The sequence below is a fragment of the Diachasmimorpha longicaudata genome, chromosome 14 (genome assembly GCF_034640455.1).
Source record: "Diachasmimorpha longicaudata isolate KC_UGA_2023 chromosome 14, iyDiaLong2, whole genome shotgun sequence".
In the NCBI taxonomy this organism is placed as follows: Eukaryota; Metazoa; Arthropoda; class Insecta; order Hymenoptera; family Braconidae; genus Diachasmimorpha; species Diachasmimorpha longicaudata.
Genome location: NC_087238.1, coordinates 5,642,244 through 5,662,708, shown reverse-complemented (window position 1 = coordinate 5,662,708; position 20,465 = coordinate 5,642,244). Strand labels below are relative to the sequence as shown.

The following is a 20,465-nucleotide window of genomic DNA, read 5'->3' as shown; positions in this document are numbered from 1 at the left end:
GGTGTGAAATTATCATTTGCGAAAGCATTATTCAATTATTTAAGGCATAATTCAAAATTATGAATTCACAAATGAAAAAAAGGAAGATTTTAAGACTTCGGCTCGCGCGCGACTGGCAAAGACCCGAGGAAAAGAGCGATAAATTAAAGTGAACCTTATCGAGGATCGTTTTTGCCTCCTCTCGGGCAGAAGCTACACCCCCCCTATCCCCCTCATCCCGTGCCGATATCTACCCGCACCAGATATATACAACGATTGGGATGTGGCTGCGAGTGCGTTTTATACACAAAAACTACTCGAGGGCGCAAATATCGTTTGTACTTTTTGTTTTTCCTTTTGGATGAGTGTAAAAGACCCTGGTATTGGTTTTATGTCCTCGAAATTTATGATCATCATAAAATTTGTATTTTGCGTGTGTCTGTGGTGGAGAGGGCAGACAGCGGCAATCTACCGAACAGTGCGCATGTGCACTTGTCTGGGGGATTTTAAAGGGGGATGAATGGAAGATGTTGTCTACCGCTGGGGGGCAGAGAGGTAGTGGGGAAGAGGCACTGGAAAGTTATTAACGAATGCTGGAGTAAGTTAAGACAATGTCACCCTAAGTTGGATAGAGATGTTTACGTGGAAGGCCTTCTAGGTACAGTGAAATAAAATGTTTATTGGTTGCCAGGTGATAAAGGACATCTACACATGCATTGGCTACTTTACGTGGCTGAGGTGTGTTAACGGAAGGCTATCGGGGATTGGTATCGCACGCCGGAAGACGTAATGGAAGTACTGATATTATTTTAAATGAAAAATGTATATTTGTGGAGTACAAGGTGGTGCAAAATTAATATTTTTTACATTAAAAAAAAATATTACTAGTCATTGTGGGTTCGCATGCCCAAAGGTCCCAAATCTCCGGGCGAAAACTCTAAATTCTTGACAGGAGAATATTTAATGGATAGGATTATATATTTTTTTTCAGTGTGCTCGTGTCATTGGACAACCCACGTTTCATAAAAAAAATACTGAACTCATTTGTCTCGTTGAAAAAATAAAAAAGAAGGGGCTCATTCGTTTGTACAGTTCATTCTGCCCCCAGGTGTTATTTTGTCCTGTTTTTCCTTGTATATCACCAACTTGTGACAAGTTTCATGACTTGATATCTCTCATAATTCGTGTGGTGCACGTAAAAACCGTTGGATCATTGACATTACGTTAGTTTCCAACGTCAAGGCCAGCCATATCCAACCAACGTTTCTACGACACCTGTGGGAACTCAAACCTTCTCACGTATGCTACTCCCATTGCCCTGGCCTTCTCCACGCGCCTCGCTTTTCTCCACCCCCTTCTCCCCCAAGTCCGGTGTTGAATTCTACATATACCCTAGGACATTATGAATGTGAATCCGTTTCAGATTCGCATTTAGGGGTCTCACTCTCCCCCTCGTCTTCACCCTTCCCGCCCCCTTTGCTCTCAATTCTCTCGGTTCACCTTTCTCGGAACATCTTAAATGGATTTCTATTCAGGTATTTTTCGGGGGTTAATTAGTAGGTGTATTAATTACTTCACCACAAATATAGTTCTGTTAACAGGAAAGAGGTTGGTATCCTGGGGTTTCGTGGGGTCGAAAGTTTAATCGAGTGCTGTGTAAATCGCTGAGGAATTGCGGAGAGGCGGTACCTGTCGCCCAGGACGCACCATTCCCAATTAAAGTTAATGATTTAATCATTCGTGAGGATGAAAAATTATATAAAAAATGACGGGATCATTGAAAGTAATTAGCCCTTACATTTTCACTGAACATTCCCTCATTGAGGCGACAATTCAAAGGAACAGTAATTACGAAGAACAAATATTTATTCATAAAATGGAGATATTTATCGCGAAAGAATTTTGGCGCCAGTTTGATTCTGCATTCTCCACTCCCGACATTGAGTCACATACGTTACCCATCGGCACACGTACACTCGAGTGAGTTGGGAGGATGCCGCAAAAGGCGTGGGCAATAATTTACGATGCCGCAGTAACTATCCGTAAGTACCCCATGTTCCAGCAACGGTCGAAACTCTAATGTTCAACCGAATGTGGGCTGTTTTACTGGCGAAGAGAAGGATGAGAGTCGGAGCATTTCACTGGCTTGAATTCGACGCTTTTTACTACGCATAAATCTGCGACTGGGAGGGAGTTTACTGCCTCACTTCCATCGAAAACCCACAGATTTTAAATGAAGGGTAGAAGAGAGACGGCTTTGAATTGTGAATATGGGTCTCTGTGTCGATGGTTTATATTCGTAAATATTTTTTGCAATTTAGTTTGTGGTTTGGGTACGTTGAACGAACGAGTTGTCCATTTCCTTTGTTTCGGAGATGGGAACTTTTATGGATTCGCATTCTAAGTACGGATGTATCGAGGGAGTGTGGGGCAATGCGAAATTCCAGAGAAGAATTAATGAGGAGTGAAATTTAAACGACAAACAAAAATTTGCAGCAATTTCTCAGTGCTTATACACCTGGCCCAAACAACAGTTACAAACAGCAAAATCCTGGCGATCCCCCTCACCCCCTCACCACCTATTTATATATTTCGACTCTCGGCCAATTAATTTGGGTGCACAATCGTGTCACGTAGCTGGCCCTCCACGAAAACAAAGCAATCGGACGGTTGTATCAGGTAGATAAGTTTGTGTGGTGTATTTGAAACTCTGGGCCAGTTTAATTAGCGTTAGTATTGTGCCACAGGGTCCAGGGGGCCTTCGTCGGTCACTCGACTACACTTCTTGGGGCCTCTACCTTGGGTCAGATATCGGGTAACAAGATCTTATTCAGTGTTCGGCTTCAGCGGGTGGGTTAATGATGCTATCTACCACACAGTGCCAAAGAACCGATCGCATTAACCTGATATATACCATCCCTCGTGTATTTCAGTCGCATGCACATGAAGGTAAACCCTTGACATATACCGATTACGATCGACTTCGAAGGAAATCCAACTACTTCCGACTACTCTCCTTTCCCGCAATTCTTCACTATTATTTTCATCGTCGTCAACGGGGGTGAAGTTCTTCCCAGTGAATCACATGATACTCCTACAGAGACCACATCGTTAGCTGCTAACTCATAATTTTCACATTTGTCCCAACGATCCTGACGATCTCCAGGAAATCTTCAACTCGGGTCACAAAATTGTGCACCTTGCGCTCTCACAAATACGAAAATAAAAATGAAACTTTTGGAGGGAGCGATAAAAAACCGTTGAAGGCGTCTTCCACTTGCTGCGCACGAGGCGCACCCGGTGATCTACCTCGGAGGGTCTTCAGATCCGCAAACGTCAAAGGACGAAATGATAGCAGATTCCAGGGAGCCCCGCCAGACCTTCACCCCAGGCGAAGAGAATTATTTTATTTTATGCTCGTTCCCCTCGAACTTGACATTTTGATAAGCCGAATGATGCAGGAGCCCACCTGTTTATCCACCTTCCACCAGACCCGATGAATATCAACCAAAAATAACCGGTCGATAGCGTCAAAAATCCAATATTGAATATTGAAATCTGTGAAAGTTTGGAAGTCATCACGTCTCCCATATCCCACATCCATAAAATTCATGTCGTAAATAAAAATAGTCACGACGTGAGACTCGTTTCATCCGAATGAGACAGGTGTACCCAATGAACATTTCGAAAGATATAAAAATGGAAATGAAAATATCCAGGTATTCGTTGATAATTATCATCATTCAACTCGTTGCCAGATTTTTCTAATCTCGATGACAAATTCTGGTGAAAAGATTTGGGTAAAAACAACCCGTCATAAATCATTGTCACTTGTACCGGGCTGAATGTGTTGTTGCTGGAGGTAAAGCCTCAGGGGCATCTGTACTTCTTGCTGCAATCATGTGGGACGTCTGGTTTGAGGGAGTGATCTTCTCCCTTCGGTAAGACCTGTACTTAGGTCGCACGAATGCAAGCCTCACAGGCATTGTGATAGTAATTTCAACTTCTTTCTCTTTTCCTTCCTTCCATCACTGGTGGCATGGGTTAACCGAAGAACCGGATCAGTCTCCACTGGGGAACAATCCGGATCAGCGATAACCGCCACCATTGCATTCGGCCGGAGTGTACGATAATATAGTTGGGATGCATGCAGCCATTGGGTCACGAACAGACAACTTTTCGAAGAAGTTGAGATGACCAAGTATGGTCACGAGCTCTTTTCGGTTGGGATAATGGCTTTTTGAGAAGATAATATAAATAACAGGCACGATTCAACCATTTCAGAGCCAACTGAACAATTAATCATTTTTTAAATTCTCAAGCGTTGAGTTAATTGAGTCTAAACAATTGATGAAGCAGGAGGATGGGATTTTGGAGATGTTCTTGAGAGCCTTCCCTCAACGGTTAAATTTTTTTATTCCTCTGAATCATCAATAGTTGAGTACAAGCACGTGCATTCGCACCACTACGATACAGAATAGCATTTTGACACGCGAGACAGCTTAAAGAGACCGTAGGTATCAAAGAGAACCGAACCGCCTTGACCCTTGACATTGGCTGGAGCGCACTGTAGCCCCTGGGTGTGAGAGAGTCTGGAAAATGTCGATGCTCCAGGATAGCCATTGGTGGTATCTCATTGGTGAGTCAATGCCTACCACACAGCCTTGAACTCGTTTGTATCGTTGTTGGAATGTTTATTCTTCATTTTATTTTCTCTCTTTTCTCAAGTTCCATCTGTTGATTCTTAGTTAGCCACATGTTATTGTGTTTGTTTTACAGGTTATATACGGAGATGGAATAATCGATGATGAAATTCAACCGGAGATATCGCTGGAGACAGCCTAGATACTCTACACCGAGTGCACCTCAAATTGATCACCGGACATGTACTCGTTGACGGCGAAATTGACTCTCTTCTGTCTTTCTCTATCTGGACACGGGGGATTTTGCAACTGTTCTCTCTTGAGTCTTTCTTACCCAGCACTGCAAATAGGAGAATTGTGAACGTGCCGCGTGCATCAGGGAGCCAGCACCGTCGGGAGGCTGTGAGGTGCTGGGTTCCCACACTTTGAACGAGAAAGGTCCTCGGGCGATGGACCGATGGGTCAAATTATGCCCACGGCGACTATCACCGGTTTTGTGAAAAAAAAATCAGAAATTATTAGCTCTCGAGAGATGTAAAAACCGAACTCCCGGGGAAATGAGGAAACTAATCAGTGATAGAAAGTTGAGAAAATGGAAATTTCTAACGGAGAATTGGAATCGCTGGGATTTTCAACGATTTGGAAATTTTGAATTTTTTCAAGCGAATCGTTTTGTGGTGATTGTACTCCCCCCGGGGCCCGAGAAAATCAGTTTAATATTAATTCAGTCGTCGGGTGGACGAAAAGAATTTCATGTATATTCAACGTATATCGGAAATAATTTACATAAATCTCGGAAAAAAATCATTTCCCCGACTATCGTGTAACACGGACGTAAACGTGTGGCTCAAGGCACGCGCGAGCAGCCGGTGATTTTGTCCGCGATCTCTTCTCCCACCTCGTGGCAATCTCCCACTTCGTTATATTTTCTTGTGTCGCACGCCGGCGTAGCCCCGACCATGCTACTCACCACACATCCTCCCTGCCGATATTTACCCTTCCCTCTGGGACACCCACCCCAACGCTTCATTTTTTTTTTCCAAGCGAGTGCTCGCCATTCGCATCGCGAGATACCGTACCAGGTCGCCTCCACCCGGAGACGACTCACAACAAGCAGCGACCTCGATGGACTTTATTGTTTCGAGTTTCAGAGTATCATTGGCGTACACTGCGATGAAAAAAAAATTAGTAGAAGGAAAAAATTTGGGTCTCCTGATATGAAGAGACTCAAACCGAGTGCGAACAATACCACATTACGCCACTGGTGTATCTCCTGGTGGAGGCGCGTGGCTGGAATGCGGTGGTATCGCGAATGGTCGTATATACATATATCTATACGTTGGATTGGTACATACAGTGTACTCCACTGTAGCTTGTATTGGTATACTCAAGCCTGAGTTTCTCGCGATGCCCAGTTGAAAATGTATACCCGTACTCACTAGCAATGGCTACGGACACTAGTCGGAATCTGGCTCAACACTTCCAGAGACATTTCTGCATGTTCCCACGACTCGTAAATGCAATCTTGATGGTCGCAGTGTGGCCTTTAATCAAGTAATAACTGGATACAGTTAATTAGATAGATTTTTATTACACTGGAGCTGCGGGGAAATCAAAGGTGATGGGGGGTGATTTCCAGCTCGATTTTGAGGAAAAAATTTGTTCCAGGATTTTTAAAAATGGACGAACAATTAAATAATCCAAAAAGTTCACACGGTGTCTCCAATCACACGAGTCTAGGAACGCCCTGAAGCTGTATTATTTCTTCTCATATTGTTTTTAATGTGATAAAATCTTTTTTATTTATTTTCGCGCTTCGTCCGCGTGAAATAAGTGAGAGATATTTTTATCTCACATTTTTGGGCGCAATCTGTGGACTAGAAATTTAGGATTTATCTGATATCCACATCTGCGTTGGCTGAAATGCCCAAGAAACATCATTGTTGACCATTCACAATGGCGCCCATACGCAATACTCGTGCTGTTATCGTTGTCGGGCTTTCGCATAATGTGTCATAAATAGGCGGGGGTTATGCGTTGTTGGTATAGGCACGTTGCTGAGACAATAACCATTGTGGTCAGTGGTACTGTTTATAAATAAGCACGTGTGTATAAGAGGGACCCACCCCCTCGATGGCGATGAAACAACACGGAGGAATAAACAGGGCACACACGAAAGAGGAGGTAAAATGGCGCGAGATTTTTATCAGTCTTCACCCACCCTTTCCCGGTGGTCTTCGATGTATCGATTTCAACTATAAAATTCACGGAGAGAAGATTTTCTCAATATTGACATTTCCGGGGGTATAATTACCGGTGAGTCGTCAAGATGTTTTTCAGATATATATATATTTTTTTTCAAATTCTTCCGGCATTCAACGACCGCTCTGTTTGCTGAAGGTTTTCGACTAATGGCTTCCATTGAGAATTTTTATTACGCAATGAGAAAAACAGAGGTAGGAGTTTGGCGGAGCATTGGGGGTCATAAAGCGAAAGAAAACTAGAAGGTATATACACCAACGGTATGTCTTATACGGAGAATGATTAGGAACACTCGTCTCATTGCAAGAAGTGTCGGGAGTTGGCTGAAGACGTACAAGAAATGAAATTGCTTAGGAGGAGTTTGCCTTCAGCCTCAGACTACCTCTAATGCACAGATCATCAGGAGTTTCCAGGCACTCCCACTGAGCTTCGAAACTTTTCCCAGCAATTAATATCGATGCAAAAAGTTTTGCTGAAGCATTGCGATTTTTAAGATTGTTCGTTGGGTCGGTTTTTTTTTTTAATGCATTGAAATTCTTCGGAGGGTAATTCATTCGTGGCCATGAAGATTATGGTGAATTTATTGCTACGACATTCGCCGAGTACCTGGAGATATGTGATAAACAGTGCAGTTGTACATGGCAGTCGTCTATTGGAAAATCGACCATTGAAAAAATCGAATCAGAGCCATTGGATTGTCGGTCGTTATCGTTGAACATAAGTATTGCTCACACCATATGAAGGTTAGTCCTTTGGGTTGGAATGGTGTGGAAACATTGATATTTCTAATTTATCACCGAAACCAAAAGCTAAACATCGAGTTTGCTCATCATCATGATGAGAAAAGCAAATATCTTCATTATATTGTCGTTATTGTTTGGTCAATGGACACCAACAAAAGGAATCCCAACAATATCTCATGCGGAGCACGTGCCATCGTGGACCACGAAAGTTTTTAATTTTATACTTTCGGGAATTACAGAAGAAGTAACTTCCAAGTTATTCGACACCTGTTCATCAGCATCATCCTTTGGGGGAGCGATTTTCAAAAAAGTAAGCACACACCTGTATGAAACCGATGATGGTCTCGAGTCAGCGTCAGATGCTTTGGCTATTCAACATGCGAGTCACCAAAATCCGAGCTATAATGTTACTCAAGTAACGAAGTTCAAAGACACAGTGTACAAATTAATGCAATCAACAGAAGCTGTCGAAGATATTTATCTGCAATTCGTTCGTCAATTGCCACTGATGTCTGACGATAAACTGTGCGGTTTCATAACTGATTCACTATATGGCCCCAAAGGATTGATGTCACATGTTCAGAATAAAGGTGGTTCAATTTCGCTCGTTACGGAAACTACGCTGAAGACATTAGAATCTGTAGTTCAGGGCTTCCAAGTAATTGTTAGATTATTAACCATTGTTTGATAGACATAGACAAATATTATTGATATTTTCTATCAGGACCCGGGACATAAAGCATGCGGTAATGGGCATTCGCCATTAGAGTATATTCATAGCATTTTCCATGCGATGCTCAAAAGTGAAAGCAAGGCATTAATAATGCTGACATACGTACAACGTTTTTCATCCCTATTCGGACAGGCGGGCAAGAGCTGTATGTAATTTAACAGTTGGATACCATTGACATTCAATTGAACCGCATCAAATTTTTAGGTGGAATCGGAAAAAGGCTGGGAGATGTAAAATTGGATAAGTTAAGGAGTAATTTTGAAAGTAATATCGAGAGCTATCATAAGATATTCATCCCCAAAATGGAGGGTTTGTCAAGAGATTTTCGCACTTGCGATCAAGACGAGGACTTTATGAGATGTGAGTATCGTACATATAATTTTCAGAACATAAATAGATTTTTTTAGGAGAATTGCATTGACGTCTTCCATAATTGACAGTCACAGGTACTTGAATATCCTGAATTAATTTTTTTGTTAGATGAAACTTTTTTGGAATTAGAGGGCCTGTACCAAGGAATTTTGCTACCGCCTCGTAGTCTAGGTATTGGTAACCCGGAGTCTGACAAGTCCTGCGAATCAGTTGATACCATATCCGGTAACTCCAAATATTATTGCGATAGCAAATCCCATTTTTGTCTCGTCCCTGAACATCATCGATGCTACGGACGTATTTGGCAATGCAAAAGTTATGAGCGAATAGATGCATGTCAGGATGTAAGTTTAACGTGATTGTTATGCGATTGGTGAACTTTATATTTGACATTATATTATCCAGAAACACGGACCACGACGATACCGCTGGGTTTTCCTCAATCAACACAGACAACGAGAAAGAATATTCGACTGTCCTGACGATGAAAGAATAACTTTACTGTAAATCTATTTACTCAGAGTTAATGTTAATTCTGTAACTCATTTTCATAAATTTTTAGTACCGAGGACAAGAAACAGCCATGCTTATGTCAATGTTTGGAAAATACGGTTGATTCTATGTCAACACATTTAATTAGTTTACAACCTGTTGAATCCGATGTTGAAAACAATATGTACGTTGAGACTTTTGGAGAGAAAGACAATTCATGAAGAGATATGAATGATTTTTGGAATTTTTTAGGGTAATAACGGGAATAAAATTCGTAATAAAACATGGCATCTTGCAATTTCAAATTCAACAAGGAGAATTAAAACCGCATTGGAATATTGATACGGCTGAATGGAAACCCATTAATGACATTGGAGAAGAGATACGTGCAGCAAGATTAGGGATTAATTATAATGGAAAGCCTCCTAAAGTCAAGGAAAATGAAGATTTTCTGGTCATCAAATTGGGCGAAAATAATGGAATTAATTTCGATGAGCTGGAAGTACCTTTTGGATATGTACTGACTGGTAAATACAATTTTAAAATATTGTCAAGGACAATCGGAGATCTCCAAAGGCACCTGAGATATTTCATTTTTGTTTGGAACATGTCATGTTTCTCTTGACTTACAGGAGTCAAATTTATTTTGGCGGATAAGAAGAAGGAGAAATCGCCCAAGAGAGTGGAAATTGCTTTGATCGCAACCCGACTCCATCGTAGTACTGGTACATTATGTCTTGACTGCCGAAAGAGAACGGTTAAGTCTAATGTCGTGCATGAGTATGTCAATAGATCTATCAATGTTTACGATAGGAGTAGATACTCAATTAAAATATTTTTTCAGCCAAGAATATAAGCTGAAAACCGATCTGGACCCTCATTTTCCAACATTCCCTGATTCTGGCAAAAATCAGTATGTTCTCATTCAGTCATCAACTGTGAAAAAGGAAGGGGCTCAAACCACTCTACCCCTGTTTGACGCTGTACCCCTTGTAACTAACCCACCAACTCCAGTGAGTGGATTGGGTATTTTTCAGAAGACTCCTGTAAAAGGTGACTTTACTGGATTTGTCGCATTGAAGTTCTTGTCACTTGATTATGTCCAATATATGAAAAATTCAATGGTTGGTGCAGACCGATGCGTTACCGTATCTAAGCCACGTCGGAATTAATTAATAAATAAAATCGTTGTGGATAATAATGTATTGTTTGCCACATAAGATAATCAAATACAAGTGAAATAAAAGACATGAGAATTTGAATTGAAGACTATGGTATCATTTAAACTCCTCGTTCCACTCCCATTTTTCATTCGAAGTCCGTATTTTTACGACAGTCAAATTTTTCCGTCTAAAATAATCACTGAGCAATTCCGCAGTCCTGGCGCTCATCCGTTGGCAATTCGATCATAAACAATACAGCTTGAGAGCCAATTGTACGAGGTCTTTCGAACATTCCTCGATAAAAACTGTGATATATTGTTATCACGAAACGTAAAAAATACGGATAGCAATCCTCTGTGTCTAGTCGACGTGGAACCATCGATCCTCTTGCCTTTTGGCCAAAACCAAACCCGAAAAACAATTATCAACCCTCAGAATGATAATTTATCAAGAAATTAGTCTAACAATATTTCTCCTCTTGTGTACTCAATCGATCGCGAACGAAAGAATTCGAGTACCATCGCATCTTCAGGATGTCAATTCATGGAGTTCGAGATTTTTGCATTTCATTCTCTCTGGCATCACCGAACAGAGAAATTCTACAATGCTTGAAATGTGTTCAAGTTCGCCGACATTTGCAGAATCAGTTTTCCATCGAGTAACCACAGAAATGCATAAATTCTCGGGTGATATGGAGGACACGTCGAATGCGTTAGCTAATCGTCAGCGAAGTCGAGTAAATCCACTGAACGAATTTGTGCAGGACACCCTGTTCGACGATACCGTTGGGGGAATGCTTGAAGCAACAGGAGTTATCAAATTTGTGTACAAACAATTTCTTCAGGAATTACCAACACTAACTAAACAAGACCTGTGTCGTTTGGCATCTGAGCTACTGTATAGTGAGAACGGATTGAGCGCAGAACTCGATAAGTTGCGGGATTTTATGGAACCGACTACGAAGAACTCGCCGTCGACGTTGCAGTTAATGATCAGGAGTTTCAAAGTGATTGTTGTATTATTAACGATTCTATCATAATTATGGGGTCTGAATATCTGAATTTTCCTGCAGGAGCCGGCACAGTCGGCATGTAGCACCGGCCATTCATCGATGGAATATTTTCATTCGATTTATAGTGAACTTTTCTCGGCCGAGGTGAAGGCTTTCGTGATGCAAACCATGGTCCTTCGTTTTTTATCTTCCTTCAGTGATCCTGAAAAGACCTGTATGTTGTTCGATATCACAATATTATGGATCATCAATTGTATAATATCAAATTTTTAGGTGCAGTCAAATCCAAAATGGGAAATATAGCATTGGTAGATTTACAAAAAAAATTCGAGGACCATATCGCGATATATAACAATGAATTTATTCCAAGGATGAAGAACCTGTCGAGGGAATTTCATTCTTGTGATGAAGGCAAACTTGTAAGATGTGAGTATCAACCTCCTTCTCATTGATAAATTTATAAATTGACACTGTCACAACTATCGATCAAAAGCTTGACAATCACTCGAGTCCTCTGAAGATTAAAAAAATCGAAGATAGAACTACAAAAGAATATTTTTTTTAGATGAAACCTTTTTGGAATTAGAGGGCCTCTATCAGGGAATCCTGCACTTACCCCTTCATGCAGATGTTGGGTACCTGGACTATTCAACGACTCTCTGCGATGTAGTTGATACTTATTCCAACAGTTCAAAATTGTCAAAATTTTTTTGCGATCCCACAACCAAATTTTGTGTCATCCCTGAACATCGCCCCTGTCATGGACGCACTTGGCAATGTTCATCTTATGCTTGGGCAGAGGCATGTCGAGATGTATGTTTAGTATAACATTGGACTACCCAAACTATGACAATTTCAGATATCACTTTGTTATAATCTAATATGATTTTTTGTTCGTTTGATGGTGTCTAGAGACGAGGGCCACGTCGGTACCGCTGGGTGCGGTTAAACAACGATGAACGACCAGAAAGTTTTTTTCAGTGTCCTCCCAACGAAAAAATATCATTATCGTAAATATTATTGATTGTTTAATAGCTGGGCCTGCAATTAATATTGATATTTCCTTCAGATTCTGGAGATTAAAAAAACCATGCATTTGCCAGTGCATGGACAACACTCTTGGATCTTTTTCAATTCATGTAATCAATTTACAACCTGTCAAGTCTGATGTGGCGAATAATATGTACGTTGCGATTTATCTGAAAGACCATGAGGTATTATGACTACCTGAATTGTCTATTTTTCGCAGGATAATCACAGGCATTAAATTTGTGGTAAAGAATGGTATTCTGCAATTCCAAATTCAACAAGGTCAATTGGGTAGGAATTGGCAAGTTGATAATGTAGCATGGAAACCCATCAATGATATTGGGGAAAAGGTACGAGCAGCTAGATCAGGAATAGAACCAAAAAAAAAAAAATTCGGAGTTCAAGAAAATATAGATTTCCTAATTATCACAATAGGAGAAAATCATGGAATTAATTTCGATGATTTGCAAGTCCCTTTTGGATATGTACTCACTGGTAAGCATTCCCTTACTTTCAAGTTCTGATATTGACTAGAAAAATGTCCCCCAGTTTGTCAAGTCCAAGGAATGTAGCTTTGTTTAGATGACATTCACATATTTCTCTGCACTTGTAGGAGTCAGATTTATCCTGGCCAATAGGACATCAGAAAAGCCCCCCCAGAGAGTGGAAATTGCTTTGATAGCATCTGAATTCGATCCAGTCTCCGGAAAATTATGTACCACATGCAGAACGAAGACAATTCGATCTTCTACCACACATAAGTATGTGTTAGAGCCATTTCAGGTTCCTGATATTATGTATTGAATTGTCACATTTTTTCAGCCAAAAATATCCACTAAAAATCGACATGGGCCCTCGCTTTCCAACAATTCCTGCTTCTGCTACTAACCAGTATGTTGTTGTTACAACATCAACTTTTGAGGACGATGGAGCTCAAACGACATTACCCCTCTTCGATGCTCTACCTCTTGAAACTAATCCACCATCACCAGTAGGTGGATTGGGCCTTTTTCATAAGGCAGCACCACCTCCAGCTGTGTTTACTGGGTTTATATCATTGAAATTCTTTTCACTTGATTATGCTAAGTACATGGAAACAGCGAAACTAAATGTATCCCAATATGAAATCCCATATAACTCTCCTGTTAATTGAGGAAAATTTATAAATAAAAAAAATATCGAAAGGAGTAAAAATATTCTCCTCATTAAAGTGAAAATAATCAACAGTTCTATGCACAAGTTCTTCACCCTTTGGTGGAATAATTTAATTGAAAGTACAAATAAATTGTTGGGTTTTCTATCCATCTCTTCTCACTCGTTTTCGAAAAATGAGGAATAAAAATTAAAGAGAAAAGGAAAAATTCAGCAACAGCTACCAGAGGAACACAAAACGTGGTCCCACGATTATCGTAAAATTTTTTTTTCTCTTCCTGTGGTAAATTCCGCACCATCAAGAGAACCGAGCCACGTGGGTTTCCGGATGTATGTGGTCTCGAGCATCCTCGTCGCGTAGGCAGTTTCATTTTCTATTCCTCCTCATTTCCCCTCATTCCTCAAAATGCGAGCAAAGAGACGGAGCCACAGGGAACACAGTCAATAAAAATATCCATTCTTTTGTCAAAGTGAAGGCGGAAAAAAAGTGGCATGAAGATGTCCTGGTGGTACCAAGTGGGCGTTTTGATATTTCACAGTTGACATTCATGAACTGAGTCGCATCCCCCGTCTCCTAAAGCCGTCTGGTCGTGCCCAGGAATAAGAAAATTCCGCGGACAGGATTAAATCATAAAATTGAATAAAATCATTGATTGCTCAACACCAAATATTATTCAATATTATTCCCTATTCCTTTGTTTATCTTTGACGATTTAGTTTATGGTAGAATGTGAATGGTACGGAGAGGTGAATGCACGTATTGCCCCCCTAGTGCCATTACAACGTGAGTCATTTACTCCGAATGAAAGTCCCCCCCGAAGGACATTACGGTTAATTGCGTTCCATGTGACACGATCTCTTTAAAATACCAGATCATTCCACAGGTACAAACCATTCCAGTGGGCGGGGGGAGAAAATCAAAATATTAATTTTAAATCGATCGCACTAGCACGAGATTGAATAAATAACTGTTACAATCCCTCCGAACCTCAATCAACGAACATGTGTATCACTGCAGTGACTCGTCGTTTTTGCTCCAATCCCAAGATTTATCATCACGGGATAAAAAAAAAAATTTAACCGATGCAGTTAATTTGGCAATGCAGCCGGTTGCGCTTTAATTACACAGAGGGGCCAACAGTTTGACTCTGAAAAGCTGCGATTGCAGCCGCATATTACCGCTCGAGGCGGTGAAAGTAAATACCCAAGATCCCTTTGACGACAGCAATGCTCTTTGCGTGCACTGTCCCTCATCCCAAATAACGACAATTTTCGAGTGAACGTGATTGCGCACGTGTCGCACGCGCCTCTTTACACCAATTTAATATTTTTCAAACGTCAAGGAAATATGATGGTTAATACCTGTGTATCCTGTCACGGTTACAAACCGGTGAAAGCGAAAATTACGAGACATGATTTATTTCTTTGACATGTTTTTGAGAGCCAGCTGTGGGGGAGGGGGATTTATTGGTCGCGTGTCATTACAGTCATTCACTGCTATATGACAAGGAGTTTTAAACGAAAATTAGTCCTCCAAGGGGCAGAACGGGGGACGAAGGGTAATTTTTTTTATAAAATTATCCTCCCAGGTACAATTTTTCCAACAAAACTTGATTAAAAAAGTGGTTGAGTGTCATTTTGTCCCACGTTTCACGAATAATAATATTTCCAGGTACTACTCATGTTAATCACTACGTTGACGATGTTTCATCACTTAATTAATGTTATTCATTTACTCGGATGATACTCCCAATGAAAACTGATCGTTACATCTATTTAATCAACGTATTATCCCAACTGACTCAGACTCCGTCTCTGGCGTCATCATTAGCGCGCACAACTTGAACTAATGGAATCGTTGAGTCACATTGGACTGCGTGGGCATTGGAAATGCATGTCTCCTTGATGCATTCTGGACAGCCATGAAATGAGATGCAATGCGCATTATATCTTTTTGGTTGTTCAATGAAGTTCGTCATACCGCGACAAATTGACGGAGCGAACGACCAGAAGAAAAGAAAAAACACGACAGTTTAGTCGAAATAATTATTCAATCATACGAGAGTAGCTCATAAATGCTACGAAAGTAAACATAAATTTTCCATAATTTCTAGTGTCAACCGATAAATCCATCGCTACCTGTCACATCGTCTCAGCCCCCTCCCCCCTCCCCCAACCGGTAAATTATTTTCGAAAAATTATCGTCACCAGTTCAGTAGCCGGACAATTTTTATGACAAGCCTTCATGTTCTTCTTATTCAGTCTTATCTTCTCTTTGATGCTATATTTTGTTTTTTTTAAACATCTCGAAGTGGATGAACAAAGTGGGTCGTTCAGTCCATCAGTCATTCCCCCATGAGACACCACCGAACTCTCCCCTCATCAGTCGATAACGTACAGAAGCCTATCCACAGCGTGTATAGTACACTGGCATTAACCCTCCAGGCACATACACCAACAACGCCATGGTACACGATGGTTTTGCCCATACCGAATGTGCATACATTAACCAAAGCGAAATGTCCTGGTTATGTACGCAGTTTAAACCATCAACTCCACTCACGTGGTAGAGTCTCTTGCAGGCACTCCATATGGGCCTGAGGCAACTCAGATTTATACCATAAAACGGGTGCATAATAACCTTCAGCTTTTTCGATGGCATTTAATTGCCCACAATTCAGCTTCTTGATACTTTGAAAAGAGTAATAGTTGATGCGCGTGAGAAGACTGAAGGGAATTGATGGTAGCGTGAGTGACTTGGGAAAATACCGACGTAGACGAGATAGACAAGACGAAGCGATTTATTTATTCCAAGTGAAATTTGGTAAATATTAACCACTGGCATAGTTGAAGGTGATTTAAATTTATTGACAGTGCTGACACCGCTGTCCTTAATCCAACAAAATGTCTTTTAATAATTAACAAATGAACGGATAATCATCCGCAACCAACACGACCCTTCCCGACCCTCCATGACGATGACTGCAGTACCGATCATCAAATGATACCCCTCCCACCTGCCCTATGTCATGAAACATTGTCTCATATCTCAGAGTCGAGTCGGTTACCGCAACCACTACTGACATATCTCACCGATTGATCTATCATACGTCATTAGGGTACGAGCATTCATGACGCTCGTACACACTAGCTCAACTTGACACCCAACGAAAATACTAACACGAGGGTTTATTTCTCCTCAACATATATGTTTACTTTTTTTTTTTTCTTTCTTGCAACCTTCTGTTACATACCGATTGCCATTCCCAATTGCGCACTCTGGTCACGTACGTGACGGATAAGCGTGGCGGTGAGCACCTCTCCCTTGACCACAGGGAGTCATGCACGTGTTAAAGAGTTGACTATTGAAATAGTACTGGATTCAACTAACTTCCAGAGTCGTAAATTCTCGAGAAAGAGTTGAAGAATTTTTTTTATTCGAAAATTCAAATCACATGGAAATTTTCACTTTACCGAACAGTTCTGAGAAGGATTAATTGGGATAGGAATTTTCGAGGCGTTGGGTTCCGGAATTATGTAATTGAAATTGAATACACGTCAGGAATATTAGAATTTGCAGGTGAACATTGTGGGATGAATTATTGGGGAGTTTTTCGACAAAAGCCAGGGGAGATCAGAACTGTCTTAATTTCCGAAACAAATTTTTTAGGCCCTGTCCATGCAACGAACTGAGAAGTTGAGAATCGTTAGAATACTCGGGATCAATAAATTCCCCAGCGATTATAAAATGAATCATGGCCAGTGGCTGGATGGCACGCAGTAGCGACTAATTTTCCATCTCCCCCATATTCCCTTGATGAATGATTTTGTGTTGATAGTTAGTGGTACCATGAGAAAGATTCCAAGCCCGGAGTTGGACCACATCGGCTCTCACATTTTGCGCATATCTCGATAATTCGCGCTGAATCAAGAGCAGACCCGATAAATCAGAATGATGTAGATGAGAGTTGCGAAACCATGGGAACCAGTTAACCCAGCCCTCAACTGAACACACGGTACATGAAAAAACGATGATATTTCAAAGTGAGAAACAAAAAAAAAGTGAAATGAATGAGCTTCTTCATCCTTCCGAGCTTCTGGGCCCATGATTTGTCATAGGTACGCCAATCCCGCCTAATTGTAGGCCCCCTGTGCCCAATTACCCGGTGCTTACAGCTAATTTAGATGATTGGAACTGTCCCGCAACTTGATCGCCATCGAAAATCACTCGCTCCCCCTATATCCATATAGATTCTCACTGTGCTCCTGGGTTTAACCGTTGGATAACCAACTCTCACCAATTATTCTATTATAGATTCGATTTATACGTACGCGAGGGGTCAAAAGTATCTCACGAAAATGTAAAAATATCATTTTCTCACTAGTCTGACTTATCAGATCATTACTTTTCCACTGTCAACCCAATGTTGGAAGGCGTTTCTCCCATAAATCAATTATTTCATATATTTACTTCAACTACACCTCGAGTTTATTTATCCTGAATTAAGTTTCAGTAGTTTACGCTTTACAATCCGGATTTTCCAACTGCAAAGCGAGAAACCACTCCCCCATAATCCCTCCCACTTCTTCCAAACTTGCTAATCCTCACCCTGTGATAGATGGTAGCTTTTAATGATATATTTCCACCAGCTTACAGCAGGTGTACTCCACCCACAAGGCCGTTAAATCCACCAAACCAAGATTTATCCATCTCCAATAATAAACAAAAGGCCTTGGCAAGTCTTATCGATTCTCCGAAGCACGTACTGCACGGTAGTAAGATCTTCCTCTTTCTTTTTGTATCTAAATGGAAGTGAGGCACATTCCCAAGGCAATGAAAGGCTCCAGGGCGAGGCCCACAAAGCCACGCCAAACTCATTGGTATTCCGTTGGTGTTACCGAGGGATGGGGGGAGAGGAGGAAGGAGTAGTGCTCTATTTTACGAGCAGTTGTATATGATCCAGACAAATTGGTCTTTGGTGGATTCAGTGGGAGTGAGAATGTTGAGAGAAAAAAAAAGAACTGCATTGCTACAAGGATCTGATAGATAAAGAGCAGGGAAACGATTGAGAGGGGAATCTCAAAGTGATAGGAATCGACAATCAGAAATTCTATCAGCACAAGGGACAATGTCACTGGTCATTAGACTCACTCATTCAATGGTGAGGGCTCAGAGTAGTGATAGATTCATTTATTTTCTTGATGGAGCGACAAAGGAAATTGAAATGGAGAATCAGAGGGAAGATGGGGAGAATGGTGACTTGGTAGCCTAATTGGCTCTCACTGCCCTCACTCTGATTCCATCGACTTTTCCCGGGTGAAGGGCTGTCGTCGATAGCGGCGCGTTTTTCATCTCTTTTATGCAACAATAACAAGAACAGAAAACTGGGAGAGACGCTTTCTTGTGTGAGAAGAAATGTACCTTGGGAATAGGCTATTCAGACGAATGCACTCATTCCTGATCATACTGGTGATGTTTTGTTGCATTATCAATGGCAATGAGATTGTCATGGGGGCTTTCATGATCCATGTGAACTAGATAATTGTATAATACAGTCATCAGGGTCAGGAGCGGAGAGTTTGATGTATTTACGAATGTCTTAATTATCATATTACCATATAAACGGGTCTGGTAGAGGTATGAAGGCCTTATACAGAGGCAACTTGACAGGACAGAAATGCGAAGCGAATGGGCATCGCAGTGGTTGGTCACATGTCACTTTGATACTTTCATGAGTAAAAAGAAATCGGAGGCAAGTTGATGAACCTGTTCGATATACCATATCAAGAGAAACAAGAGGTCTATATTTTATCCGGTTGATTTTTGTCAGTGTTAATAGGTGAATTTATCCATTGACTTTGGGTGATTATTTCTTTGGTGGTAGAATTCCTGGGGATTTTTGGTAAAACAGTAGCTGGAAATTAGAACAAAATCCAAGGGTCTAGGGTTTCCTCACGACGTCGTTCGAGGCGATGACAAGGGTATCATTTTCTTGGCCAGCACTGTCAGCTGGCAGTCGGTGAGGATACAAGTGCCTCGGTACACTCTGTATAGAATTCCACGGGATTGTTGGCACTAAATTTATACTGACGAAGGGGATAAAGACGAAAAAGGACGTGCAGGTTAGATGGCATCGGGTTACATGCTACTGGATATACACTTAAGCTATTTGATATGTTCAACATATTTTTAACCCGATGAGCCACCTGTCACCTGGGCACGTTCCCCGTGATTTAAGAAAATCAAATTTATCGGCTGTTGTCAGGGTTTAATGACACATCAGCAACTGGGTCATTGACGATTGCTCTGGAGTATTTCTTGTCGTTATACGCTCACCGCTAGTTCCTCTTAGACTTGTAGGTTACTATGTTGTGACAGTATTTCAAGTGAATGATCAGACAGAATGCAATCACATACGATGGTGAGTCAAGTAGAGTTATCTTCTTCAGGTACATGAAATTATAGGTCGTGGGTGTATTATTCTCTTGATTATAACGTTTAATGTTTAATGGTGTCCTTTGAGAGCACGTGAGGATCTCCAGCTCTTCTAATTAATAATTCATTGACGAGATATATTTTAGAATTTCGATTTTAAGTTAGAAAATTTAAGGTCATCAGTCAAACTTCTTATTCAGAAGTTATTGGCTGATGTTGGGACTGAAATCAGGAATTTCTGGCCCAGTAGGCGGACACCCTACCGATTTCGTTGTACATCCAACTGGGATTGAATGTGCTGTACGTCATTCTCAACTATTTTGGTCCAATCGCGAGGAGTCGTTCTCTCCAAACAAAAACCAACAAATCCAACCTTTCCAAATGTTGTTCACAAACTTCACCATCTCATTCTACTGCCTCAGCTCCCCTGAATAACGAGCTCAACGTGC

The 20,465-nt window shown here is 41.0% G+C and overlaps 3 protein-coding genes across 11 annotated transcripts in view; 2 read left to right on the top strand and 1 right to left on the bottom strand.

Annotated features, from left to right (window-relative positions):
• The window catches only part of LOC135169256 (uncharacterized), a 187,305-nt gene that overhangs the window by 91,340 nt on the left and 75,500 nt on the right, over positions 1–20,465 (bottom strand). The window lies entirely within an intron of this gene.
• LOC135169249 (uncharacterized) lies at positions 7,623–10,491 on the top strand. Its single transcript, XM_064134068.1, has 9 exons — positions 7,623–8,285; positions 8,352–8,505; positions 8,565–8,720; positions 8,841–9,076; positions 9,138–9,235; positions 9,295–9,408; positions 9,477–9,751; positions 9,857–10,004; positions 10,069–10,491. Exons 1-9 carry the CDS (start codon positions 7,719–7,721, stop codon positions 10,394–10,396), a joined length of 2,076 nt encoding a protein of 691 aa, XP_063990138.1. The 5' UTR covers positions 7,623–7,718; the 3' UTR covers positions 10,397–10,491.
• LOC135169248 (uncharacterized) lies at positions 10,720–13,654 on the top strand. The gene is made up of 9 exons (XM_064134067.1): positions 10,720–11,393; positions 11,460–11,613; positions 11,673–11,825; positions 11,965–12,212; positions 12,312–12,409; positions 12,469–12,582; positions 12,649–12,923; positions 13,042–13,189; positions 13,251–13,654. Exons 1-9 carry the CDS (start codon positions 10,824–10,826, stop codon positions 13,579–13,581), a joined length of 2,091 nt encoding a protein of 696 aa, XP_063990137.1. The 5' UTR covers positions 10,720–10,823; the 3' UTR covers positions 13,582–13,654.

Coding starts and splice junctions, on each gene's coding strand:
- LOC135169249 (XM_064134068.1), top strand. CDS start 7,719: ATGATGAGAAAAGCAAATATCTTCATTATATTGTCGTTATTGTTTGGT. Junction 8,506..8,564: donor CGGACAGGCGGGCAAGAGCT/GTATGTAATTTA, acceptor TCAAATTTTTAG/GTGGAATCGGAAAAAGGCTG. Junction 9,077..9,137: donor GAATAGATGCATGTCAGGAT/GTAAGTTTAACG, acceptor TATATTATCCAG/AAACACGGACCACGACGATA.
- LOC135169248 (XM_064134067.1), top strand. CDS start 10,824: ATGATAATTTATCAAGAAATTAGTCTAACAATATTTCTCCTCTTGTGT. Junction 12,583..12,648: donor TCTGATGTGGCGAATAATAT/GTACGTTGCGAT, acceptor TATTTTTCGCAG/GATAATCACAGGCATTAAAT. Junction 12,924..13,041: donor TTTTGGATATGTACTCACTG/GTAAGCATTCCC, acceptor CTGCACTTGTAG/GAGTCAGATTTATCCTGGCC.